The sequence below is a fragment of the Chamaea fasciata genome, unplaced genomic scaffold (genome assembly GCF_029207755.1).
Source record: "Chamaea fasciata isolate MVZ Bird 193981 ecotype frontalis unplaced genomic scaffold, bChaFas1.0.hap1 SCAF_12, whole genome shotgun sequence".
In the NCBI taxonomy this organism is placed as follows: domain Eukaryota; kingdom Metazoa; phylum Chordata; class Aves; order Passeriformes; family Sylviidae; genus Chamaea; species Chamaea fasciata.
The window spans coordinates 13,354,576-13,381,909 of record NW_027094097.1 but is presented as its reverse complement, the minus strand read 5'-3'; the positions used below and the strand labels follow the sequence as shown (position 1 = coordinate 13,381,909).

General features: G+C 42.4%; 1 protein-coding gene and 1 long non-coding RNA gene across 4 annotated transcripts in view; one reads left to right on the top strand and one right to left on the bottom strand.

The window, feature by feature from the left end:
* The first annotated feature begins 2,700 nt into the window (after nt 1-2,700).
* LOC136295729 (uncharacterized) lies at nt 2,701-7,870 on the top strand. Of its 3 annotated transcripts, none has more exons than XR_010722779.1 (6): nt 2,701-2,845; nt 4,767-4,903; nt 5,528-5,634; nt 5,695-5,930; nt 7,028-7,177; nt 7,286-7,870. It is a non-coding gene; the product is annotated as an uncharacterized lncRNA (long non-coding RNA). The 3 variants fall into 3 exon arrangements; XR_010722780.1 differs by lacking the exon at nt 5,695-5,930 and adding an exon at nt 5,025-5,207; XR_010722778.1 differs by lacking the exon at nt 5,695-5,930.
* An 805-nt stretch (nt 7,871-8,675) lies between these two features.
* CDH13 (cadherin 13) overlaps nt 8,676-27,334 on the bottom strand; it is a 442,394-nt gene continuing 423,735 nt past the window's right edge. Inside the window, exon 14 of the mRNA XM_066194693.1 lies at nt 8,676-14,054. Coding sequence (XP_066050790.1) covers nt 14,047-14,054 — 8 coding nt within the window. The 3' untranslated portion in view covers nt 8,676-14,046. The remainder of the gene's footprint in view (nt 14,055-27,334) is intronic.

Here is a 27,334-nt window from a genome sequence, read left to right as displayed (position 1 = left end):
AACTAGCAAGTCAGAGAAATGAGGTAAAATGGAGACCTTCTAACTCTTTCCAAGGCTATTTAAGCTAATTACCCAATAATGAGGTGACACCTCTATTATTTATATTCTGACCCAATAATGACCACCCAAGGCCCGCAATGTGGACCCTTTTCACCCAATTACAAAAAACCACCCAAACCCATGAAGAAGAAGAAGAAGGTGAAGAAGAAAGAGCTAGAAGAACAGCTTAAATCCTTCATTTTGCTCCACACACATTACTGTGTACTGAAATCACAAAATCTAAGTTTCCAGAATTCCAACACCTCCCTCCCTCCCTCTCTCTCACTTCCCTCCCATCCATGTGCCCTCCTCATCAATTCTGGGCAATTTTGGTGGTGACATTTCTTGCTGGTGCTGTTCCATTCTGCAGACAAGAATTACAGATTTCCCAGGGCAAGATGATGTGTGAGCAGGAGCCATTTAATTTCCTTTAGTTCCTTTCTCGTTTGCTGCAAACAGACCCAACCAAAGAGCAGTCTGTTCATCTAAAAGCTGCTTTTCCTCGCTGGATATGTTTTATATGTAGCAGTGGTTTCAAACTTAGAAAAATACGAGGCAGAAAAGTTTTCCATTAATTTTATCTGACCAGCTGAGAGAGTTAGGAAAAAAAACCCAAAAAGGGATATTTTATTTTGAAATCATTCCTCACTGATATCTAGCAGAGATCCCCTGTGTCCAAAACCTTGTCTGCTCCCCCAGTTATGTCACATTGTCTAATGAAAAGTGTTAACTTTCCTCGCAGACCTCTCCTGCCTGCTATTCCGCAGGACATTTATACACCTACAGCAGATAATGGCCTCAGGAATTTATATGCTCAACCTGAAACCCTTGTAAGAGAAGTAATTAGACAGGCTTAATTAGAGCTGGCATGACAAAAATTTATGTCAGTAAACGTGCCCAATTCTGCCCAGAAAGGCATTTTCAAAGGGCTCTGACTGCTGTGTTAGTCATGCTCATTTTTCAGGCAGTGTGTACAAGTGTATAATATTTAACCACCATTAAATGTTTTTCCAGTTGGAACAGTTTCATGCGGAACTCATCCATTTAATCAATCCATCTCGTTCATTGTTAGGCTGCAACTGGTGTGGCTGCTGAGGAAGGCAGAGAAAAGGAGAAAATGAGATGCTCCATTAGAAAGTCCCATTTGGAAGTGACAGATTAAGCTGTTTGAAATGAAGGGAAACGTGAGTCATTTTGGGGACACTTTATTTTTGCGCGTAAATTGGATCGTTGGCTGAAAAATAATCACTTGGTCCATCAAAGACATAACCCAGAAATGAGGTGGAGAGAGAAGTTAACAGAGGATGAGTAATAGAGGTAAGAGAACAAGCGTGCAGCAAGGCAGGGGAGATAATGCACGTTATTTAACATGGCAAACAATGGCAGCTAATGGCAATTAACAGATAAGTGAACACATTTTTCCCCTTAAAAATCTGGTGTCAGTGTCAGTGGGACTTGCCTGGCTGCAGATGTCGAGGGGGAACATGGATCTGAAGTGCTAACAAGAAAGCAGGAAAGGATTGTCAGAGCATCACCTTTAGGGGGAGAGGGGAAGTCCAAGGAGAGGAATAAAAATTAAAAAGAAGGGTATCAGGAAAAATGTGCAGTCTCCTGGCTTGTGTTTCTAGATCTTTCCTCTGCTTATCAGAATAAAGCCCCTTTATGGATACAGCTACATGTATGTTTAACCTGTAGGTTCCAAGTGAACACATTGTAGTCAGACTAATTGCCCTCCAAAGCAAATTGCAGCCCCTTACAGCTCTCCCAAGGTGAAATTTGTGTCCTCAAACCATTCCTGGAGCTCTGGACACACAACTGCCACAGCCAAGGCCACAGCAGCAGAGAACTCTTCCAGGTTATCCTGATGCTTGGTAGCCAGAACAGCTCCCTGCTAAAATCTGTTCCCAGCTGTGATGGCATAAAAATTTCGTTTAATGCAATCCCAGATTTTTTTTTTTTTTAATTGATAATACAAAGGTATATTTTCCTGCTGGAACAGGAGAAAACATTCTGAGTAATGGCTCAGGTATTATATTCAATAATATTTCGGGACATGATAAAGAATAATAGATACTTGTGGTTTAACCTGCCTGCTTGAGGCAAATTACCTGGCTCCATTATCTGGCTGTTCTGCTTGTTTCTGAGGAGCTTATGTGGAATATATCGATTGATCCAACGTGTGTGGGTGCACAGTTCTGCAGGCCCCACAAGTGGAAGGTGTTTTCAGGCACAGATTATCCTGTATAGCACCCAGGAGACAATAATTCAGCTATCAGTGATTCAGTATTCCTCACACAGCCGTGGTCAATTTTCTCTGTCCTCTCCCCATCCTCAGGAATTCTCGTTCCTTGGAATAATTCCTTGTCTCAAGTCATGAAGGATGTGAAAAATAGGATTTAAGGTGAAGTACGGCTGTTTGTGACTAGAAAGAGTCACTCCGGGGGCCTCTGGGTTCAGCTGGGAAGTTACATTTGTCTGGCATGAAGATAAAATCCAGATATCCCATCCTGTCCGAGGAGTGCTATATTGAGGGAGAAGACCATGGTTAAAGAGCATTAATCATTAGCCATTATTCAGAGACAGTTTGCATCTGGCTGCAGGAATTATAAAAAGTATAAATTAACTCTGGAAATAGTCAGCTGAGTTTGAAAACACCTCCCTTCCAATCCCCTATATTGTATGTAAGATTAAAAATTGGGTTATTTTGGTTTTTAGGGCTGCACTCATTCCAGGCCCACTGGATGGACAGAAATGTCCTTTCTCTTTATAGCAGGCTGTTGAAAACACAAATTTATTTAAAATGCAGGTAATGGTTGAAAGCGTGTAATACTTCTAAAACTATTTTAGACATTAAATTTTAGTTTCCCAGTCTAAAAACGTTGACTATAATTTTAAAATATCTAAGTTATTCCATGGTTACAAGGAATGTTTCTGGAGCACTCTTTACTTTTTTTTTTTTTTAACTTAATTTCCTTTTTTTTTTTTTTTTTTTTTTTTGGGGGGGAGGTTGGGAGGTTTTTGTTCCTATTTTGTTGGGGTTTTGGGGTTGGTTTTCTGTGCGTGGGGGTGGGTTTTTTTGGTTGGGTTTTGGGGGGGGTTGGGGTTTTTTTGGTTTTTGTTTTTTTGGGGTTTTTTGGGGGGGTTGTTTGTTGGTTGGGTTTTTTTTTTCGGTTTTTGTTTATTTGTTTGGGGGTTTTTTGTCTGTTTGTTTGTTTAGGAAATCTTTCTTAGATGCTTATGGTACCTTAGAAGTAATTATTAAGATTAAGGACCTGGCTTCTTCAAATTGTTATCTCAATTCGCACCCAACTAAATCAGGACTTCAACGTATAAGAGAAGTCTTTCTAGAACTCTCTTAAAATACTGGGATATTTGTGTGCTCCACTTCTTCCTGTTCTCATTTTTGTCTTGGTGTCTGCGGACCGCTTTTAAATTAACAAACAGCCTTTCAAGGCTCGTGGTAGGGCCCAGATTAGGTGCAAAAAATTATGCTAAAAACATGCGGCGATAATTGGGTGTCGATTTCAGGAGACGTTTCCCATGGAGCAGGTGCCTGTTGTTTGCTGCGACCCCGAGGTCATTGCTAATTCACTGCTAACAGCTTCCCGGGGGGGCTCCTCGCACTTCATTTCACACTTGGACCTTGCAGTATTTGCAACAATTCTCGGAGTTCAGGGATGTCCAGGGGACTTTGGCAGGGACAGCCAAGCAAAATGTTAATCGGGAAAACAGAGCAGGAGCCTGAGCCAGGATTCGGCTGCTGCCAGGCTCCATCAGCGCTGCTCGGTGTTGACGTGGGAAAAAAAAAAAAAAAGAAAAGAAAAAAAGAATTCTTTCATCTCTCACAGCCCTAAAGCAGCGGGGATTTTATTTATTTATTAGCAGAGGAATAACGGAATGAAATGCGAGGGTGAGATGGGAAGGAGCTGCTGTGTTGGGTCAGTGACACCTCTCTTGAATGAGTGCCTGGGAAAGGGGTTTTGCTCCTCAGCACAGCTAAAAAAAGTCAGTGTTCCCACACCAGAACAGAGTGTGCCACCCCGCAGAGTCATTTACAGCTCTGCAAACTGGGAGAAGAATTCTGGCACCAAAGCTGAGCTGATTTTACAGTGCCGTGCTTTGGCGTAAACGCTCCAGCTGTCTAAATGTGCTCAGGTGTAAAGTGAGTCTCAAACGGATTCCCAAAACCGTCGGCCAGCCAAGCTTCAGGTGCTGAGAACGCCTTCAGCACTGGTGGGAGCAGCAAATATTGAAGTTGTGTAATGAAAGACTGACCTCCACAGGGCAGAAATCAGAGCTGGCTGCTCCGTGGAGTTCCTAACGAACTCAGACTCCCAACAAGGCTCAGAATTCCCAGGGGGGAGCACCAGCATCAAACTTTAATTTGGTTTTCAGTCTGAAACCCATCCTGGGTTTGGTGGTAAACAATCTCTGCTATTTGCCTCTTTGAGTGATGCTCATGCTACCGAAAATGAGGGGTGAATTTTCAGTGTCTTGGCTCCTGTGACACCCTGCTTCCAAACAGGAAAACTGTTGGATTGGGGACTAAAAAAACCCAAAACAAACCAACAAAACAAACAAACAAACAATCAAAACCCTACCAGGCTCCTTCAGTGGTATTCCCTTAGAAATATAGCATTCTTCTTTCATTTAAGTTGTGAGAAACGCAACAAAATCCTTCCCCTGCAAGCCTGGTTTATACCTGGCGAATGTCTCCTGACTCACAGGAAATTGGGCAGCTTTTAACAATCGTTCGTGGCACAGCAGCTTTTGGGAAGAACAAACTTCCCGGGATCTTCTAAAGGGAAAAATGATCCATGGCTGAGGAGCTGAGCAGGCTGAGAATTCTGGAGTCAAATCCGAGGTCATTTCAAATTTATTTGTTTAAAGGAAAGATGCAGAGTGCCAAGGGAGGGTCTGTAGAGAAACAAAGGCTGTTTTATGGGGTAAGCAGATTAATCTATAATCTTTTACCTTTTATCCAGACTGTGTGAAAACCCACAGAAAAAAAAAATCCCGTTTCACTCCCCTCTATTTCCTTTGAAACTGAAACCAAAAAATAAAACCTTCTCAAAACCCTCAAGTAGAAGGAAATCCATCTGCTGGCCAGTCAAGATGACTGGGACAAATCCATGCTGCCAACTGTCCCCACTTCCACCTCTTTAAAGGTATTAGAATTACCCCAATTCCCATATTAATTAGTCTGTACTATAGTTTAATTGCATGTTATTTTTTTTCCCAATGAACCGAGGTTTTAATGAGCATTCACTGTTTAATAAGCAATTAAAAATAGCCTATTATTCTGTGTGTCTGTGTAATAATGAAGCTCATCACCTTAACAGCTTATATTTATACGTATACATATTTTATTACTTTGATTTGAACAATAAATCTAGTACACCTAATTATTCAGCTCAGTTTTAAATGAGCTATACCTTCAGTAAAGGCTGGTGCTTTACTGCTCATAATGCCTCCCTCACTTATTTAGCTTAAGCAGGAAGAAGAGCTGCAGTGGCAAGAGGACTTTGCCTAAAACTGAAGAAAGAGCTGAAGGAAACAAGCCTTGGATTGCATCCACTCGAGGCCAGGAGAGATGTGAGTGCAGCACTCATTTACTTTAGATGTGAATGCAGCACTCATTTACTTTTGCTTCAGGTGCTGGGAGCTCACTTGCTAAAGAACAAAGAACCTGGTGCCAGAAAAAGGGGATTAGGAGTGTGAGGAAGGGCTGAGATCCCCAGGTGTGAGTGAAGACAGACAACTGCAGTTAAATCTGGATTTATTACAGAACTGATGAAAGAGCGAGAGAGCCCTGCTGGGTCTTCCTCAAGGTGCAAAGCCAGAGCACCAGGCAGGAGCGATGGCAGAGTATCAATGCACTGAAACCAGGGGTGAGAAACGGGGAAAGTCCAGCCAAAGGGAAAAAAAACCTTCCACAAACAACGGCTGTTTCATTTGCTGGGTGTCTGATCACCCTGCACCAACGCAGACAGCACAGGGTGGAGCTCTGGGAAGGCTCCAGTGCCTGACAGAGGTTCTGGGCTGAGGTGTCTGTGGCTCTTTGGCTGTCACACCCCTGTGGCTGCCCTGGCAGAGGGTCAATCTCCACCTAGCTCCACTGCCAGGGTGGTTTGAGCGGGGCTGAGGGTACAGAGGGCTTGCTCAGTGTGAAGGATTCCTCGCCAGAGCCATTTCTGGTTTGACTTCTCCATGCAGGATCCAAGAGCCAGCCCTTTTTACACGGATTAATGCAGTTTCTGGCATTAGTGACAGTGGCAGAACTTGCCAGGCACTGTGACTGTCCAGCACTGGGGTAGATCTAACATGATGCAGTTAATGGTCACAGCTTGTGAGTTTAATGGCACAAAGTCTAAATCTTTCCTTTAGACACTGTCTTGTAACAATGGCTTTTCTAATTACTGCAATATACGGTTTCTACTGTGCTTTATCTGCGGACTCTGTCACATTCTCTGCAATCCTCACATGAATTACACATTCCCCATGTTGTCCTTTCTCTTTTCAGCAATCAAGGATATGAAAGGCTGGGAATCTGTTAATTGGGGCCCCTGTTCTCAGGAGGTTTTGCTGGTTTTGCTCAGTATGAAACATGATGCCAATTAAGTTACCTTGGAGATGTAAGGAAAAAAAAAAAGTACCTGTATTAGCTCATGATGACTTCAAACCAAAGGAAATATTTTATAGTTATATAATTATTTTATCAGTCAGGGGAGGGGTCATTCAGCTCTCAGGCTTTTAGGGTTTTAATGATTCCAGTGGGAACCAGGTGCATAAATCCCACCAAAGGCTATCTCCCTTGGTGCAAGCCGAGCCAAATACTGCACACTGCAACCCCAAGGCAGCTTATAATCACTGGCTTTAATTATATGCCACACTTAATTACAACTGCCCAGCTAGGCTTTGCTTTCTGAGTCTTCAGCATACCTGGCAGTAATCATGGAGTGTAAACACTTTTCCTTGCTTTGGGCAGCCTGTCTTGGGGAGTGCATCCAGCCACAGAGCTGGCGGTGATATCCCACAGCTGGAGATGGAGCAGCAGGCTGGGAGATGAGTCAGAGGAGTGAGCTGGGCTGTGCTGGACTGGAGTCACTCACTGCAGAAACCACGGGAGCAGCAAAAGGTCAGCAGGCACTGGCAGGAGGATGAGTAGAGTCCGGCCAGAGGTGAGGAGGTCGAGCCTCCCAAAGGCTTTGCAGCAGGAGCAGTGACCCTTGCTTTGTTTCTGCAGGTTAAGAGGGTTGTACTGAAGGCAGAGGGATTGTTCTGATTTACTGCTGCTGGAGAAAAGCCATAACTGGGCTGAACTGTGCAGAGTCACCAGCTAACAGCAGCCTACAGTCCGGAACGGGAGGTGTGAGATGAGACACGGGGAAGGTCGAAAGGGCAGCACAAAACTTCCCCCAGCTAAAAACCATTCAGCATTTTCTCTCTCTGTTAATGCTCCATTGCTTATGATTTAGCTTTGTGCTGTTTCAAACCTTCTCTCAAGGTACAAGGCACAGCTTTAGTTTAGGACAACGATCTCAGCTGAGACCAAAGCAGGTGACAAACGTTTGCTGTGGCTTTCAGGCAATGAATGACCTTTTGCTCAATTACACCACAAGCTTCATGTAGGATCTTTCATCCCCTACTTATTATGGACCAGATGAAAGAACCCCTTTAGATTCAAAGCCTGAAAAAGCATCAGCAATAGGCAAGAGCTGGAGGTGGGTCTCAGTGACAGAAAGCTGCTGGGGCTTGTACTCAAATGTTTCCTTCAACTGCTGCCCTCCCTCCCCAGCTTCCTCTATTCTCACAGGTATTAAAAGGCTATTTTCAGAGATATTCTACCTTTGTGTGGCTCTGTCCCTTTAGATAACTTCCTAGAAGATCTAAAATACAACCTGCAGGAATTTCAGGAAGCCAGCAGCCTTTAGCTTTATGCTGGAACAAGAATTCCCTGGTAAAGAGGTGTTTGTTCAGGAGTTTTCTGGGTTGCTTGTGCAGTTCTTGTGTCTGGCTGCTCTCTCTGAGCTGAGATGATGGTGGTCAGTGGGCAAGGTGACCAGGTGAGGCAGAAAGGAAATGCACAAAAATCTATGGCAGCTCCTGGCTGCGGCCCAGCCTGGGGACATCTGGTTTGGGTTTGGCTCAAGGCAACCTCTTTAATGGAAATGGGGCTTTGGGCAGAAAATTATCGTTGTTACCTGAATATTCAGCTGCTGCTGAAATTTGTGTGATCAAACCTTTTTCTTGTGTGTTCAAACCATCCCTGGAGTGCCCCAGGCCAGGCTGGATGGGGCAGCCAGGTCTGGTGGAAGGTGTCCCTGATCTTTAGATCATTCAGAAGATGATTTTTAAGGTCCCTCCCAACCCAAACCATTCTCCGTGATTCTATTTACCTCTCTAAGCTCCCGATTCTCCTTCTCAGACCGCATCATGGTGAGGTGAAGGCTGCAATTTATCTCCGTCCCTAAGGAAGGAGAAGGCACAGGTTGCTCCATTCCTTTGCCATTCGGGAGGTCGTTTTGTGGCCCTCCATCCCTGAGGAGAGGTCTACGTGCAGACAGAAGGTAAAAGCCCATACATCCTTTATTTGAGCATTTCACAAATAAATTACAAGTTTCTTTGCAACCACGTCATAAATCAAAACGTTTATTTACACCTCAGAGACAGCAAGCGATTCAGCAACTAGGGCCCAAAGGAATGATTGACTGGAAAAGTAGCTGAATTAAGCGTCTTGAAAATCAAACAAAATATTTTCCTCCTTGCTTGGACTATTAAAAAACAAACAAACAAACCCAAACCATAAAAGAAAAAAAAGCTTGATGGTAACTTAAAGGGACAGAGGTTGTTATGGGGTAGATGTGGTTTCACAGGGGGGTTCTGGCTGAAAGGGCAGTAACAACACAACTTGTTTGTGCTGAGTTCCCCATCACAGGCCCCCAGACACGGATTTATTCCTCGGCCCCAGTGCCAGGCAGGGGGTGTGTGCACATCCCAACACCCAGCCTGGCCCTAGACTACATTCATTGCACCCCAAATTACAGAGTGCAGCCACTTGCTGATGCAGAGGAGGAGTGTAATGTTGGAGGCCGGATGAAACTTTCCCAAACAGCTGTCCCACTGAAAGCTCAGGAGTGAGGAATTCTGGCCCTAAACCCTTCCCTTTCCACTACTGGTGACCTGCTGATCCACAGCCAACTGAAAATGAGTCAGTAAACAAGGATGCATATCTTCAAATTATATAATTGCGGTACCAGGGGACAGCTCAAGGTAGCAGAAATACAACAGGAGAGTTGAGATAAGCCTGGGGTTTAGTGTGTGGGCTTTTTGCCTTTCTTATTTGCTTCAAATCAGAGTGATTTACGTAGCCCATGCTGTCCCTTATCCCATGAATTCATCCCTAATTGAGGGAATTAAATTGCTTATTCCAAGCCCCCTTGTTGTAACAATCTCCTTCCACCTGCATATATATTATATATATATTTATATGTGTATATCTCTATATATCTACATATATACACACATAGCAGTTGTGCAACTAGAAACTTTCCACTGAGAGCGGGGGGAGTGCATCCATCCCACTGGGACAAAGCCCAGCCAGCTCGTGTGCCCTGGTGTGAGGCAGAGCAGGGCAGTCAGTGGGTTGTGTGCTTTGTGTGGGAAAGACTCAGCTCTGTCTGCTTTAAAGAGAATAGTTATAATGATAATTACTAATCTGCACTGCGTGTTACTTCTAAAGATTATAGAGCGCGGAGTTAACGGGAAGGAAATAATTGTCGTTTTATTTTTCTTTGTGTTAGCGTTGGACTGGGTCTCTCAGACAACAGAGTTTCTAGAGATGCAATAAAGGCAAGACAGGAGCAGAGTTTTGCTTTAGACTTGGTGTTCTCAAGCCAGTGTGACTTTAATATAATTATTTTTTAAAAAAATTAAATATGATATTTTTAAAACTATTCCGAAAGCAATTTAGTCGTTAGACCGAGTGAAGTAAAATTATTTGTGGACAGAATTCTGCTCCGAGTGAATTAGTAACATTTGAGGAGAAAATTGGCATCTTTCTCAGTGTTTCAGACAAGAGGCCTTTGCAAAGGAAAGACAAAAGTTATCGATATAATAAGATGTCTTTTTGTAGTGATAAGGCATTTAAGACAGGGCCCTACAAACTGCTTGTAAGTCCATAATTTAATAAATGAGGTTTGTATTATAGTGATCCAAAAAATGACTACGTAAGAGAACGAGACAAATTATTTGACCCCATCCATTTCAAATAAAGGTTAAACCAGATTATCCTGGGAGCCTTAGAGACACCTTCAGAGGGCCAGTGAAGGGCTCAGGTCACCTGTGGGTGGCTGGATGTCACAAACCCCAGACTCCTGGTGACGTGTAAGCACTCAGCAATCCTGTGACAAACATTGCAGTTCACTGTTCACAGCCAACCAGCAAAAAGCAGTATGTGGGGAGGTAAAATTTCACCCAAATGTGATTACACTGAATCTCAGCTCTGGTGATGGAGCTGCTGTTTGATTTCCAGCAGTGTAACCACGATGAGAATGGGGCTCAGGGAGTCTGGTACCAGTGTTCCACCCTTACCTAATTTTCCTCCACACCCAGCAGGAAATTCAGCTCGTTTCCCCCCCTTTTTTTTTTGTTTTTTTACTCTTCAGACCTACAGCTACTGAACAAAATGGACATTAATAAATGCACACAGGCATATTGGAAAAGCACACACAAGGAGCACAGAGCAGGGTTCAATCAGCAAGCACACCAAAAATGAGACCTTTCTCTAGCTAATAAACCCCTCTCGCTGATGGTTATTCCCATTTTTTGTTTCCACAGCACATAGCCTTCTCAAGTGAAATGACTTTTACAAATAAAAAGTTTTGTGCATGTTACAAGACGAGAATCAACAAGTTCACTGCCTTTCCAACTCCAGACAGCATTTATATATCCACAAACATGGACTGAAATAAATGTTGGTGGGACTGAAACAGCTGGGTAGGAATAAGGGGCATGTGCATAAAAATAGCAAACTTGGCTGAACAGATGTTAAACATGATCAACTGTTAGGAAATAGTACAACAAATTTTGTAAATTTGCTGCTTTTTCATCCCATTGTAGAAAAATGGATCAATCATTGTTGCTCCTTTGTTTCAGGAAATGGACACTGGTTTTTTGAGCCAGAGGTAAGACCCTTTATTCAGGTAGGAAAACTCAGATTCTGCTGTGGTTCCTCACTTGTGTCACACTATGAATGTGCCAGTCTGTGTTAAATGGGGAGGAACATTAACATGGCAGCTCCATCTTCTCCTTGGGTACCCTTGGGAAAGGCTGGGAGCCTTTAATGTGGGAGCAGAAATAAAGGGAAAACGGGAATGGAGGCTCGGATGCACCTCAGGTCAGAGCTTCGGCCACACTCTGACCTCTCTGCACATCAAAATTCTGCAGTGGATCCAAGAAGGAAGATCTTATCCTTCAGCACAGGGTGGTAGGAAGAGTCTTCCCCTCGTTAGTGTAGCTCCAGGCAGAAGAGTTTTCTCTTTGTTCCTCGTTTTGGCTACCCTTGGAATGATTCACCACATGCTCTTGGTGAAGCTCTTGGTTTAAAGCAGGGAATTTTCTGGCATTTAACAAAAATGACACCAAAGCCAAGGTGGGGGAGGGGGGTCTTTCCAGAGGTGGGTTTGGCTGGGTCGAGAGAGGAAAAAAGCAAGTAGAAAAGAGTATTTGTGGGGGAGGGTAATATAATTTTTTTTTATTCAAGGTAGAGGTTTTGTAGCTCAAAGCACAAGGGTGCAGAATATCTTTGGGTGCATTCATCGAACATACATGTTGGAACTCCAGAGGTGCCATACAGTAGTTAAATCGTTCCTTTTGGAAAAATTTGCTTGAAAATAATATATATATATATATATATATATTTAATAAAAAAAGCGTGATTGTTGATGGCAAAGCAGCAGCATGGGGTCAAAACAAAGCATGGGCAGGGAGAGAGGAGGAGGAGCATGCCCATGTTGATGTTTGGGGTCAGGCACTGCCCTGCTGGGATGCCTGAAGCTGCCAGAGCCACTCCTGGTGTCACTGACCAGGTCCCACTGACTCTGAAGTGCCACTTTGGTGACACACAGGCTCCTGCAGGGACCAGGGGGCAGATTTCACTTGGTCAGGACCGCAAGAGTTAAGCTGGAAGAGAAAAACTGGTCTGAAGGCAGCTCATATCTTATCAAGAAATCTACAACGTTAGGAAAGCTCACAACACAAACTCATTTTTCCTCTGTCGCTGTTGTTATTACTCCTTTTGATTAAAAAAAAAAAAAAAAGGAAGAAAGAAAAAAAATCCTGTTTCATATTTGGTACAATACAGGAAGTCGGAGAAAAGCTATTGTACAGCAAATCTTAACCACCAACACACATTTAATATCTAGTGTAGCATTATGGGGAAACTAAATATATGTCTGGACTTATTTTTAACGTTTCCAAAAACCTTTACTATTGAAACATATACGTGGTGTGGAAGATATGCTCATAATCTCACTGTAGTAAGGATGCCATCGAGTATGACCCATAAGTACGGTAAAAACGCTAACTAAAGAATGCAGCTGCAAAGTTCTATTGCATAAGGAAGCTTTCTTGTTTAAACTTTAAATAAGCAAGTTTATTAAAATATTCTAAGACACTTACCTTACCCTAGTTACTGGCAAGCTCTAATAAAAGCCACAGTCTGTCACTAGTATACTTTTCTGTGTTAATTTTATAAAAATTTGGTGTGAGCTCTGATGGATCATTTACAGTTTATTAACAAGATGATCATCTTCATACAGTTAGAAGGATATTTTTTTTTTGACCTTACATGCTCACAGAATAAAAAAAGGATCCATATTCATAAAGAACAAACACCCTTTTTTTTTTTCCCCATGTCTGCAAACAGGTGTGGTAAAGTTTACACACACAAAGAAATGCTCCTGTTACTCTTAACTGGAAACTGTGTGTACGTGTGTATGTATGTATATATATATATATCTCCAAAAGGATGGGTTGGTGTGTTAGTGAGGGGATTTATGGAGCAGGGCTGCTCCTGGCATAGAGATCGGTGCTCTGGCAAACACTGAGCCTCGCTGTTGGACTCGTGATAAGAACATTTTGTCCCCTGCCCCAGCCGCCGTTTCAGCCCTTTCGCCCCTCAGATCAGGCTGAGCTGAGCGTGGGTCACTCCCGGCTGCTCCTCCCGCATCATCTCCCTCCGGGGGCCCAGGCAGAGCAGCTCAGGTCAGGAACAACCCCTGGGACTGGCATTTCTTGTTTGCTGAACCTGAGGTACGAGAAGGGCCGTATCAGAGCCCGGGTGGCCACGGGCTGGCTCCTGCTGGAACAGCAAACACAGCAGGTTTAGCCAAGCTGGAACAGCTACAAATTCATCTGTGGCCGGTGTTGTTCTGCTCCCTCCCTCCCTCCTCACGCTCCAGATGAACCTTTTTATAAAAGCTAAACCTGTGGTATAACTCTTCTCTCTATATAAATATATATATATACATACACTCATACATATACAAATACTAATCCACAGACAAAATATTTTCTGAACAGTTGAATAGCAACAAGTCAACAGATAGAAAAAAAATCGAGTCAATCTGGTTTGTTTCGTTGTTTTGTTTGTTGGTTTGTTTTGTTGTTGTTTTTTTTTTTTTTTTTTTTTTTTTTCTTTTTCTTTCTGCTCCCCCAAGGTCGGGTTTGGATGTCATGGTCTTTGAACATTCAGAGAAAATTTTGAGTAAACCTTGTGTCCTGCAGGAGGAATCCAGGGGCAGAGGGCAGAGGGGGTGGAGGCTGTCGAACACCAAGGTACAGTCGGACAGATTGAGCGAGATTGCAAACTAAACTGGAGCAACCGAGGCCGAGGAGTGAAGAACAGTAATTGTAAACTGCAATCTTCAGATCTGACTTTTTTTTTTTTTCCTTCTTCTCGTTGCCGTGGCAACTCGGTAGGACAGCTTCAAATGGCAGGAATTCTTACAGACCTAAAGGACGAGATGGGGGTGAGTATTGCTATGCAAATCACAGGATCTTTTAACTGGCTGGGTTTCTTTTCCCCCCCAGTCAAATCGCTGCTTGAGCGCATGAACATTACCAGTAGTTAAATATCAATTATCTGGGTCCGGAAGCAATTATTTGTGAATGCAGGAATCTCCAAGAGGAAACCCCAAAATGTCATGTGGGGCAGTCAGAGACCTTGGTGGTGCAGCTCTGGAAGTTGTGGAGAGAGGATAAATCCTGAGCCAGGATTCCCCCTGGAAGGTGGTGAGAGGATAAATCCTGATTTTCCCACTTGGACACCTCCATCAGTTACATTTGTGCAGGTGCACAAGGAAGTGCCAGCCCCTCCCTCCCCTGCACACCCTGACAAGCAAAGAGCAAACAAACGACATCTTTTGAAAAATAATTCCCTAATAAGAGCCTTAGAGTTTGTGAATATACCAGGGAATAAAAGGCCTGGTGTATCATGTTAATACTGCTACAGAAATACAAGACTTATATGTGAGGGTTTTATTAAATAAAGTGAATGTGGTGCTTGAATTCTGTCTTAGATGGATGCTCTGATAATACCGAGGCAGTAAAGAAATCCAGAAAGGAGAGCTTAGGAGCAAATTTAACATCAGCTGTAGCTCACAGCCTATAAAACCGGGGAAAAGACATCGAAACTCACTCAGCAAATGTTTGTCTACTATTTATTGTATCTGTACTCTTAAAAGATTGTAATATTGCAATATTGATAGTTTTGTCACCACCACAGAAGTGTAATGGTCAATGTTAGATGCTGGTTTGTGCCCTTCAAAAGTTTTTAATGATCTGTTCGCCTTTTAGGGCAAATCAAATTTAATATAATTATTGATAAGGCTGTTTTGTTTTATCTGTTTCTTTCTTGTTATCGTGTGAAATGATGCCATTATTGAATTCTGCAGCAATACAGGCACCTGGATGCCAACACCTGCCTGTCCCCTTCCCTGCAGCACTTCAGTTCTGGTAAACAAAGGTAAATAAAGCAAATTAAGTGTGAGAAATCCATAGAGGTGCTGATGGATGGGGCTTACTGAAGTGAGAAGTTTAACTGAGATTTCCAAATAGGACAAAATCTGGAATTGCTAGGCATATGGATTTTTAGCCTTCTGCTTAAAGAAAAGATCTGGCCACAAAATCAGGATCCAGACTCACATATAGGTGATTTACAGTCATGACTGCTAAAGTCTGGATATATTTGGATTAGGGGTTTCAGCTAGAACTAAAGTCTCATAAACAACCTGATCTCCGGGGTAGTGAAAAGAAAGAATTTGAGACTCTGATCTCACAGACAACCTGAAAAATAGCATTTCCAGATCCCAATGAAGCTTAGTGTCATTAAAGGGCGTTTGTTTAATCCCGGCTCAAAGGAACTGACACTGGCTCTGGGATTGATGAAGCTGCTCTGAATCCTTAGGAGATCCTTGCAGGTTTTCCTGCTCAGGACAGGCACTTGCCCATGATGGATGAACAGCAGCTGTGGAGCTGAGTTTCTGTGCAATCCACAGGCTGAAACGTCACCAGAGGAATCTGTCAGCACAAAGTTTATAAATATCCCCCCAATTCCAGCAGGCAGTGAGCTGCTGCACCAACAGCCTGCAAACAAAGGGCAGGACTCGGTGATTTATGTGCACACCCGAAGAAAAGCTTGTATGTTTTACATTACATTGGCAGACATGATGAATGGTACCACCTTTCAGACACGTTGTCTTTCCTGAGTAAATGATGTACAAAGTCTTGTTAGTTCAGCTTTAATTGTGAATATTTTTCCTTTGCCATTTTTGTATCTGGTGAAGGCCAGTTTGTTTCACAATAAACTCTTGATCCTCCCTGTTATCCTATCCGCCTCTACAAGCACCGCCCCATTCCTTACTCCTTTCACCCCAAAGCTCTGCAATCCCTGCCTACATTTTCTTTCACTGAAATCGCTTCTCAGCTTCTTCCTTTCTTGCCTTTGATCCATTTAATCTCGTGCCTGAAAATCTGATGTTCCCTTGGCTCCTGGGACTATCTCCTCCTATAATGTCACTGTAATTTCTCTAATCACTTTTCCAGCCTGTCCTTCAGTCTCGTTTCTACAGTTTATTTATTTTAGGAAACCTTTTTCCCCTCGCTTTGGTTTCTTCCCCTTCTTAGTGACACCATCCATTCCTGCTCAGCAATCACATCGGTGCTGACAGTTCAGAGCTCTTACTCTCTTTCCCCACTTTTCCATTTAGTCTAAAATGTCAGCCTCTAGCTCTGATAACTTCTGGATGTTTTCCTGACAGCTCTGCACAGCTACAAGTCTTAAATCTTCCCCCGAAAGCACTCCCTTCTTTGATTGCTCAGGACAGCACCATCATCCTGCCTCTTGTTCAAGCCCGAAAGCACAAACAAACCAGAGGAGGGTTTTGTCATGGAATCTCCTTTCTAGGTCTGTATATTTAGGTTGTGTCAATCCAGAGGATTGTCTCTCTCACGCTGTCCCAAAGGGCTTTTTGTAGACATTCAAACAGCCAAATCTCCTACCCGGGCTCTCACTCAGCAGCTTTGCACCGCCTTTTCTGAGCCCTTGACAAACTGAGCTGGTCTGTGCTCATCTCCTGCCCAAAATGCTGCACAGAGCATTTTCCTGCTCTGCCACTTTGACAAAACCTCTGTAGCTGTGGCTCCTTCATTGCTTCTTTCCCCCTGCTGATTCCCCCTGGATCTTCCCTGCAGGACCTTCCTCTCATCCACAGCCCGGGGTGACAACTTCCCCTGATCTGTTTTCAGAGAAACCTGGACACCTTCCACAGAAAGCTTCTCCCAACATCTGCTGACACTGGCAGAGGGTGCCAAGACTACTCTGAGTTCAGCTAAGCCTTGACCGAGGTTGTGTTAAAAGAATTATTCCAAACATTCTGTGTTTGGAATAATTCCTGCCTGGAAGCCATTCATGGTGATTATCCCTTTTGCACAGGTGGATTATTAAAGGAGTATTGAGTTTTTGCCTCTGGAAATCAGGTTCAACACTCAAAATTATGGTCTGTAAAATTCTGGTAGACAAACATCTTTGGTAACTAGAGAATATGCAAGATCAACTCTATCTTGGTTCTTTCTATTGCACATAGAATTGACTGGAAAATATCCTCAGGAGCATCAGTCTTTTAGTTTCTGTGGTTACTAACAGAGTTACAAATTTCCTTTCTACAAAGGGTCTGATAAGGTCATATAAGGTGTTAATTAGCCGAGCTTTCTGGCCAGTAACTCCCTTAACACAAAATCTACGGGAATCAAGGATAACCAGAGTACTGTCTGGAAAACTCGGCTCTGAATGTGAGGAAATCCAGTGAAGCCAACACAACTGCTCTGTTACAAACCCACCGGAGCTCTGAGCCTCTGGCCCATATCTAAAATCTCTCTGTTCTCCCAGCTGGATTTCCAGGGTTCATTTTAGTTTCCTGTATAGGAGCTGTAGTTTTCTTGTTGGCTTTTCTTTTTATTTTCCCCATAAAGAAAGAACAAATGAAAGTTCCAGAAATGCTCACACAGAGCCAAATTTTTTAATCTACTTCTTATTTGAGCCCCAGCTCTAACCAGCTCACCTGGTGACTTTTCCACTCATTTTGATGGGGTTGTATTGCTTTTTTGTGGTTTTTTTTGTTTTTTTTTTTTAACCCATACTTATGTATTTTATAGCACAGATGATTTATAGTTTGCAGCTGGCAATAGCTCATAAAATATATTAGTATTTAAGGAATACTGTGAGCATAAAATGTGCAAATAACGTGTGCAGGAGCACATTTGCTGATCAATGGGAACTATTTCCTTTAAGAACTTAATTCCCTGGTAAGCCTGTGCCTGGCAGGTTTAGATCTGCACACTAATGATAATTAGGCCTAGTAATTATTTTATTTTCTTTTTTATCAGCTCTGTCTCCATATCTGGCCTCAGCACTCAAGAATTATTATGCACCACTTGTTGTTTCAGATGCGATTTGGCAGAAATTACCTGTAACGAGTGATTTGCTGCCCCAGGCACTCAAGCCACAGAGGTGGGGTGGGAATTTTTTGCTCTTATTTTGTCCCTTCCACCTTTCCCTTTGGGTATCCAGGGATTTACAGCAAACACCAAGTGAGCACAGCTATAGGGAAATTATTTCTCTCGTTTCAGTCCCTAATGTGATCTTCACCAATTTTATCCCACAGTTCTCCTCTGCTCTTCTACCTCTTCGATACTTGAGAGATACATTCAGCCTCATTCCTTCTGAGATAACAGTGAGACAGCAGTGAAAAGGGCAGGGTTACTGCCATGTGGTTCTGAATTATCACATTTCTGGTCAATGGGCTCAGATAAAGCACAGCACGCTCTCATAAAGAGCTGGGGCTGTTGGCATCAGGGTTTTGGCTTTGGGAGGGGAGGTTTGCTTCTGCTGGTCAAGAAGACTGACGAACACTGTGAGAGTTTGTCTGGATCTAATGTAGTAATTGCATTCTTAAAAATAATTATACTGTGGGGATATAGGTCTAAGTACTCAGGGTACCCTCTCAGATACAGGGAAACTCACAACATGGAAAATTAGACGGAATAAACCCCTCTTTCTACTCAACCAAAGTCTACTGACCGTGCTTGGAGTTGATGATGGTGGCCCTGAATTAGGGTTTCAAAAGCTGATTTGGTTTGAGACGGTGCAATCCACCCAACTCAGCCCAAGTGTTCCTAATATTGGCTCCTTCAGTGACTACAGAGAAAACTCCCTGCCTCTTTCACACTGGGCCAACTCAAGGTTTACTCCTCATGTTCATCCACATTACAAAAGAAAACGGAGGAAAAAAAATGCAGATACTTTACGACAAAGATTTCATAATCTGCATTCCAGGGAAAAAAGCAACTGGTAGGATGTCAGTGCATTCCCTGTGGTTCAGGCTGCCCAGAGCTCATATTCCAGCAGAACCCTTCAGCCAGCTAGCAGTGGTGTTTGCAGAACTTCTGATCCCAGAAAATGCTTTGGTATTTCCCAGCTTTCCCTGCTGCAGCCAGAGCTTTCCCTGAACAGGTTTACAGATCAGTGACTCAGTTTCCTGCTTATTTTAAAGAAACAGGTCTAAATTGAGTAATTAAAAGCACTTGAAAGATGTGCTCCTTATGAGACCAAGCTCACCCTCTGTTACACAGACTCCGCTTCTTCATTGCAGTTAAAACCTCATAAAAATTAAAGGCATTTAAGTTTCCTGCTGACCCTCTGTACAGGAATGAGCTTTACCCAAAATGAATTCATCCTTTAATTCCCATTAAAGTAAGAGAGTTAACGCAGCTGGAGTTTGGAGTTCAGCTCATGCAAGCTCCATTTCTTTCAATTACCCTTTCATCAGAAATATTACATTAATCTGGCATAATTAAAAGTCTACATTACATCATGGACTTTATTGAAACCTCAGTAATGCTAAAGAGGTAACAAAAATGATAGAGGAGATCAGCACCGTGTTTCTGATTAGGCAGCTAATCAACATCCAGGTACTTCTTTCCTGGATTTACCATCTAGGAAAGGTCATTAATTAGAGGCATAGTTATTAGAACTTTGAAAAATAGAGATTATTTTCACGTGCATCACTGGTTGATTTGTCATGGGTGGCTTTCAACCCCAGAAGTTTCACAGTGTTTGCACTGTGAAAATAAATATAAATATAAATTATAATAAATGTTCTCCCCAAATCTCGCTGAATTTGAAGGACTATTCCCAGCCAGATACCTCGTGTTTTCATTCCTGCAATTAAGAAATTTGGGGTTTAACATCAGCCAGAGCAAACTGGTGATCTCACTGGACACAACACCTTGGGGGAAAGTCTGTAAAGACTCCCAAAGTAAATTAGTTCATCCTGAAAATCACACAGCATCACACACAATTTGTTTCTCATTTATGTGAGGAGTGATTTGAGTGCTGTTAAGGATGGGAAAGGCACCGTGTGCGTTGGGGCCGTGTGTGTGAAATGAGAGTCCCATAATTGCACTCAGAGCCTCCATGCGCTCCCGTAAATCAGTGTCAGGGTTTCACTTCAGGAGCTGAAACGCTGCCACGTGCTCTGAAACCAGCCCAAACTGGCAGGGCAGAGGGGAAATGTGCCAACCCCAAGTCACCAGGTTGCACAGCGGGACACAGTCCCCCTGCTGAGGTCATTTCATCTGGGTGACAGCAGCGGGGGATATTTCCCAGAGTGGCTCTCACACTGCTGATTTATTATAATTATATTTATTATAATCATTCATCATTACAATTTATTATGTTTATTATTACAAGCCTGCAATGGCAGATCCAAAGCAGGGCTGGTGGGAGCCAAAGTGCTCCCCTGACCCTGCAAGGGCACTGCTGAATCCTCGTGTGGGCCTCCCCTCTCCCTGTCAGGCACTCACACACACTCCCCATGTAATGAGCTGTTCCTAAGTAGTGCAGAAATGAAACCTTTTCTGAAAGAAAAGTTGCTCAGATGAAGTAAAATTCCAACAGTCCTTGCTCAGAAATTCAGAGCCTTGTGCTCCCCAGCCCAGTGCTCCCTTAGGTTTATCAAATAAAACACCTTCTAACATAATTCCTGCTCTCCAGGGACATGAAGAATCTCACCGGGAGAGGGGGAGTTTTAGGGTAGGACAGCCAAGATGTACTCCATTATTACTTTTTAAAATTGATGTGAATTTCAGTTGGATACTTCATTTAAGCAATAGGGAATAAATGCATCCCTCATTTCTCAGTTCTGTCAAAGCCAAACAATTGCAGAGGTGGCTGCCTGCAGCCTGCACGGATATCTTCCCGTGCTCTAATCTGATAAATTGAATGGATTGGCTGAAAATATTCAACAAGTGAAAGAAATAAGTACAGTTTTGAAGCAGCAGCACTGAACAAGTCTGCTGATTTTTTCATAGGGATGCTGAAAATGAAATGCATCAGCTGTAGCAGGGAGCCAACCTTTTAAAGGACTGGGAGCTGCTCAGGCAGTCAGATCTCATCTCCCACAGCAGCACAGCACAGGTTACCATCAGGTTTAAATAAGCAGAACATGAACAATCCAGACACATTCAGATCTGCAGGTATAGACTAAACCCAGCGTGAAATCCTAAATTAATCATCTGAAGAAATTCTTGTTGAGCAAGAATAAAAACCAGAGTGAAGTATTATTATGCTTAGAAGTCACAGAAAAGGCAAAACCAAATGAGAAAATTGCCAGGTTTGGCTGTGTTGGTATCAACCTGCTCATTTCAAATTTTTTGAAGAATTGCTTCTAAATGTGGCACTTACCTAAGTACCAACCAATGACCTATCCCAATTACTTACATGGAAAATGTAAGGCTTTGAGATGTAGTCTGAAATACTCCAAACATTAATGGCCCTTTTAAAGGGCTTTGTAAGCGTCCACTGGGTATTACAGAAGCAAAGGCAACATCATCAAACCTTCAGGCACAACAAATCTCCTCCTAATCTTTAATATTCTGCCCAAATCTGAATAGGAAGCTCTTTACATTGAGTTATTTGGACGTCACAGAGTGGGACACTATCCAAGGACACATATGGTGAAAAGAAACAAACACCCCATGGTGTCTAGTGATCATTAATGGCAGAAAAAATTACTTCAGCTGGTCATATATTCAGTGGTAGTTTTTAATCATAGGCCACTCCAGAGCAATCCTGATGATAACTACCTGAAATTCGATATTTATGTGGCTTTGAGAAGTCGTTCAGAGAAGAAACTCAAAATATTATACATCAACAATTACTGTGGAGCACTGTTGAGAAAATGAAAACATAAAAGCGTTCAGTTGAATTCACAAGGCTAAATGGGCTATCAAACCAATCTCTTTAAATGTCCATTTCATGCCTCCAGAATGACCAGCAGCAATGATATTGCAGCTCTTAGGGAAGGAGCTGCCTTTGCTGCTAACGTTGTTCCCTTTTGCATTCCAAACACACATCCCCTAAACTGCCCTGTTTTTTCACCTCTGCACTTCTGGAACGTGTTTCGTTGGTTCCAAATGTGTGTAAAAAAATGCCATTTCCCACCTAACCGACTCAGTAAAATGGAATGTTAATAAGCAGGTTCAAATATGCTGATGTGTAATTTGGGGGCATTTCTATTTGTCTTGCCCGGTGTACAAACATCCTGTCCTCAATTATGGACATCCATATGGATTTCTGGGCCATTCCAAGCCCCATTAACTTTAGGTGGGCTCCCAAACTGCACAATATGTTGCATAGGACTGGAAAAAAAACCTGCAGAGAAATCAGAGTGGACAGAGCTCTGTGCTAAAAGTGAAATTCAAATCAAGGCTAGCTCAAATTGAAGCATCCCCTTAACCCCCAAACCACACTTTCCTTCATAATCAACCAAAATCTCTAAGGACACAAATAAAAATGGTGTTTTTCTCACACAGGCATTTGAGAAAGCATCTGTTTCAGTGATATTTAGCTGCAAAAAATAATAATATTCACGTGGACCGAAGCATCTGTAAAAAAGGCAATGAGTGATAGTGGATATTGCTGCTGTTACTTGGTTTAGGAGGTGAGATTCACATCACTGGAACTCACTAAATATCAGCAATCTCCAATTCCCTGGAGAGCAAAATTTAGGGGATATTTTAGGTACCAATATGGTTGAGCATAAGAATGCAACTCAAATAAGACCAGTGGAAAAAAAATAAATAAAAAACCCAAACACCCCAATAAAGCACATTTCAGAGCAAAACTGTCCCATTTTGATAGTTTTTGCAATTCTAACCAAAATAGGGACATTTCACTTCTCAGAAATGGGAAAATGTATCCTGCAGACTTCCTTAGTCTTTTTAATTAAACTGATCACATTTTTGAACTTATTTTTAAATAAACCACTCTGAAAAGTAGAGAATTGCTGTAGAAGATTAAAAGGTGCTAGGAGATCCTGAAGAGTAGAAAACCCCAACAAAACAAACAAACAAGAAGTATTTATTTCAGCAAATTCACCTACTGGGAACCCTTCCTCTGATAGATGCTCTTTGGATTTGTATGGAACAGAGGTGAACTTTTTCCTTTTTTCTTGGGGAAAACTCAAAAATTCTACTGTAAAAACTGAATTGTTGAGCCTTGAAGTAAAAAAAAAAAAAAAAGAAAAAAAAAGAAGAAGAAGCAACACGACTGTTTAAGCCAAGCAACTCAAAATAAAGGCTGAAAAGTGGGAATGTGCAGGTAACAAATCTGCACAGGTAATGGAAAGAGCAGTGACCTTAAAGGTCTGTTCCATCTGAAACCTGCTCGGATTTGTCTTGTTCTGGTGCCTTTCAGGAACGAATTGTTTCACTCCTCAGCCATTTGATGTTTCCTGCTCAAATAACACGGGGTAAACAAGAGATACAGGGGCTGCTGTTGCTTTGACAAATGAGTTGGGTGAGAGATAACACTGCAGGATTAACTCTGCCTGTCCAGCTCCATGGAAATTCAAACCCAACAATTAAATATAATTCAATTTTGGGTTTTTTTTTTCCTTTTGTTTTGTTTTCTGGGTTGTTTTTGGTTGCCTTTTTTTTTTTTTTTCTGGTAGTGGTTTAAAAATAAATACATCATACCTGTATTTTCTCTCTTGGCCCTGTAGCTGCATTCCTCAAATCAGAAAAAAAAAAAGCAATATAGTGAGGCACAGCCAGCACTAAATAGGAAAAGTTTGTGGAAATTACTAGGAAATTAAATTCAGGGGTATCTCTGAGGCTTCTTTGCAATTGCAGCACAGACATCTGTGCGAGTCTCTTGTTTTTCAAAGACACCTGAGGCCTTTCACTGTGACTTTAACAAATTAATTGCAATGTAGAGACCTCCAGCTTATTTAATTTCTTTGAGGCAGCATTTCCCCCTTCATCTGGCACCTCACTTTCTGTTCAGAATAATGGAACATTTTACTTATTTCAGCTCAAGTCAACTTACAGCTTTGTAGTCCACTGGCCAGGTGAACAAAAAAATCTTCTTATCCATGGTTAATAGTCAAAAAATATATTAAAAAATGGTTTTTTCAACATGAAGTGTTCAAACCCCAGTCTTTTTATAGCAAGGAAATTTAAGTAAAATATGCGACTATTGTGACATGACTATTGTGCCTTTGGTTGCTCTTTTATTCCCTTCATTCCACACGTTTGAATCTAACGTGGTCTTTTATGTTGGTGGAATATAAAAGAAGATATGAAATGCAATTACCATTCTATGATTATGCAATTAAGTGAAATAGTTATTATAAAATCAAAAGCCCAGAATTCAAATACCCCTTTAAATACTAATAATAATATAAATAATTTGTAATAGATCTAAAGCTAATTTCTGCCAGCCAGAGTGGTTCTTTCTCAGTCTCCCACAGGGCCTGGGGGAGATTTTGTTGCTGACTTTGTCATGGCAATATGCACAAATTTGTTTTTTGCTTGTTTTGCTTTGCCTCTATCTCCATCCCTCACCCTTGTGGGATGTTGTAGCTGCTCTCTCACTGAAAACGTCGAGATGCCTTCCAGAGGGAACCTGTTTATAATTCTGGTGGTGTTTTGCTGTTTTGGCATTCCTTTCTTACAGGAATTCTGAGCAGAGCTGGTTTAGCTGTGTCACTCTGAAACACGAGGTGGCTGAGGCCATGCAGCACTCTGGGGCATCATGGACAATCTCAGACCAGCACCAGACATGCTCCTGACAGATTTTCCCTTTCCCCCCCCTTGCTCTATTCCTCAAGGAACTGATTGCTGTAGCTCCCCTCCCTGACCAGGAACCCAGATTTTTTTCTTATTTTCCCTCTCAATCTGAACAACTAAATTCTGAATTATATCTGAACATTTGGCCCTGCCTTATCTCCAGTAATGGCAAGGAAAAGCTGACAGAGGACAAAAAGCCACCAAACACGAAGTCTCAACCATGGGGTCTTGCTGTAATGACAAGTGACAACATTCTTCCCAATATTTGTCACCATTACCTGTTGTAACTTTGGAAACCCCTCTGCCTGTCCACTCTCCATCATTCCAGCCTGACCTCAGTAAATCCCCATGGTAATTAGGTTTAATACGAAATACACAAAGATGCTCCTTTTTCCAATCAACTTTGTGTTCATCATCTTTTAATTCCACCTCATTGTTTTGTTGTGCAAATCTGCCCATATATTTTGGGCATCTTATATATTTCCTATTTCTGGCTGCCAGGAACTCCTAAATTTTTCTTGTTCCAACTCTATCTACCTTCCCAGGGGCCTCTGGGCAGTTCTGCAGTCTGTATCCCATTATCCCTCAGTGCAGTGAGCACAGTAGGGTATCTCCAGAATGGGAGGAACTGCTGGGTTTTGCATCCATTTCAGTTTTAATCAGGCTCCTCACTTGTGTGCTCAGACACTTCAGAAATCTGCCACATCTGACTTCTTTCATGATTTACGAGGGAGGCACATATTCTAAGTATAGATAATAATTGCCCCATTTAAATGATAATACCAAGATGTTTTCTGTAGGAAAGATATTCATGCAGGGCTCTTTTAACACGAGCAGCTCTTTCAGAGGGCTATCTATCCTCACACCAGATGTCAAATACAAAAAGAAATACTTTGGCATGAGTAACAAAGTTCATTTGACTGAAGGATTTACCTCCCAGGAACAAGAGCCTCATAAAACACAAACACTGGGAGCAGAGTGAGCCACGTAAGGGCTTTTGCTAAAATTAAACCCATAACTTGCTACTAGAAATGGGACGTTTCATCTGCTCAATAAGCACTAAAGTTCTCTTCATTTTTATGGCATCATAATCTTTGATTACTCTGATAAATATTTGGACTATACAAAACATTGCAATGGAGCTAATCACAGTTATAAAAAATCTGTGTGTGAGAATGAATTGGGAACGGGATGATAGCAGCACATTTCAGAGGAGTTCAAACACAGAACCACATTATTTTAACTGGCTCCCAGCCTCATTCTCTTCTGTCTCCCTGCAGTTGCTCACACCTGAGGGAAATCCCCGGGGGAGTTGTGGCGATTGCTGGCTTTGAATGCACTGGTTGGGTAACAGTTCCAGTGATGCCTTAAGTTTGAGGTTTCAGGTTTTCCAGATTCTGTGCTGCCCAGGGGTGCAGTTCTGAGCTCACATTCAGTGTCACTCAGCTCTGCACAGAGCAGGGACACAAAACAAATCCTTTTCCTGCTGCACACCAAGGACAACTTTCAGGCCCAAAAGCACCAACAAGGGTGGGCTGGAGGGAGGAACAAGAAGGATGGGACCTCACAACCTGCAGCTGTAATTGCACAATTAAACCCCAATATGCAAATGGACCCAAACTGATAAAAGTGTGAGAGCTCGTGACCGTTTGTCCATTTTGTGCCCATTTTGGGTCCATCTTGGGTATAGCCCTGGCCAGGCTCTTGTCCTACCCAAGGTGTACCCTAAAGGCCTTTCAATAAATCTCTACTTTATTCTCTGGCTCTGTCCGGTCTCTGTTCCAGCTCAGCCTTCCCAAGGCATCCAGAGATGGAATGACAGCCATGGAATAACCTTGGGATACCCTTGGGGTGTTTTCCACCCACAGCTGAGCTGGACAAGACCTTTAGGCAAGGAGGGCAACGCAAAAAAAAAAATGCTTTTCAATACTGAAAACTGGCTCTATAATTCAACCTAAGGAAATCAATCAGACTTCTTGGTGGGGGCTGTAAAGAACCAACATGAAAATAACTTTCCAAAGCAAAATGCTTTTCTCTACCTCATTGTATTCTGAGCAGATGCATTAATGTAAATAAAGTTCAAATGCAAATCACATCAGATAAGAAAGTAATTCCAGCAGTGAAAGTCACGCCTAGTGTAGCAGCAGCAACATTTATGAAGTGGCAACAAGAATGTATTTGAATCAATGGGCTGCATATTTATATCACTGCTGCAGTAGTGTCACACCCTGTCAAATATTTTTAACTTATTACTCCTAACAGCTGAAGTTTGCATTTGGTTCCAGGAGACTGAACCCAGACCAGCTGAACCAAAGCCAAAGCAGACACTTTAGATGTCCCTGATTGAGACTAAGAACAGGAATTTGCACTTAGCATTTATATAGTCCTTTTCATCTTCAAAGAGCATCACAAACATTAGCCGGTACCAGCCAGCTCACAGCCACTTTCATGCCAACCTTTTGGGATAAAAGGAGAAGAGAACATGGACAGGATGTGTAATCAGGCACACACCAAGCCTCAGATGTGTAAAGGATCTCTGCCTTGACCTCTCCCCTGCCTCGTGGCAGATTTTCCCTCAGGGAGAATGCAAGGCCTTTCACCA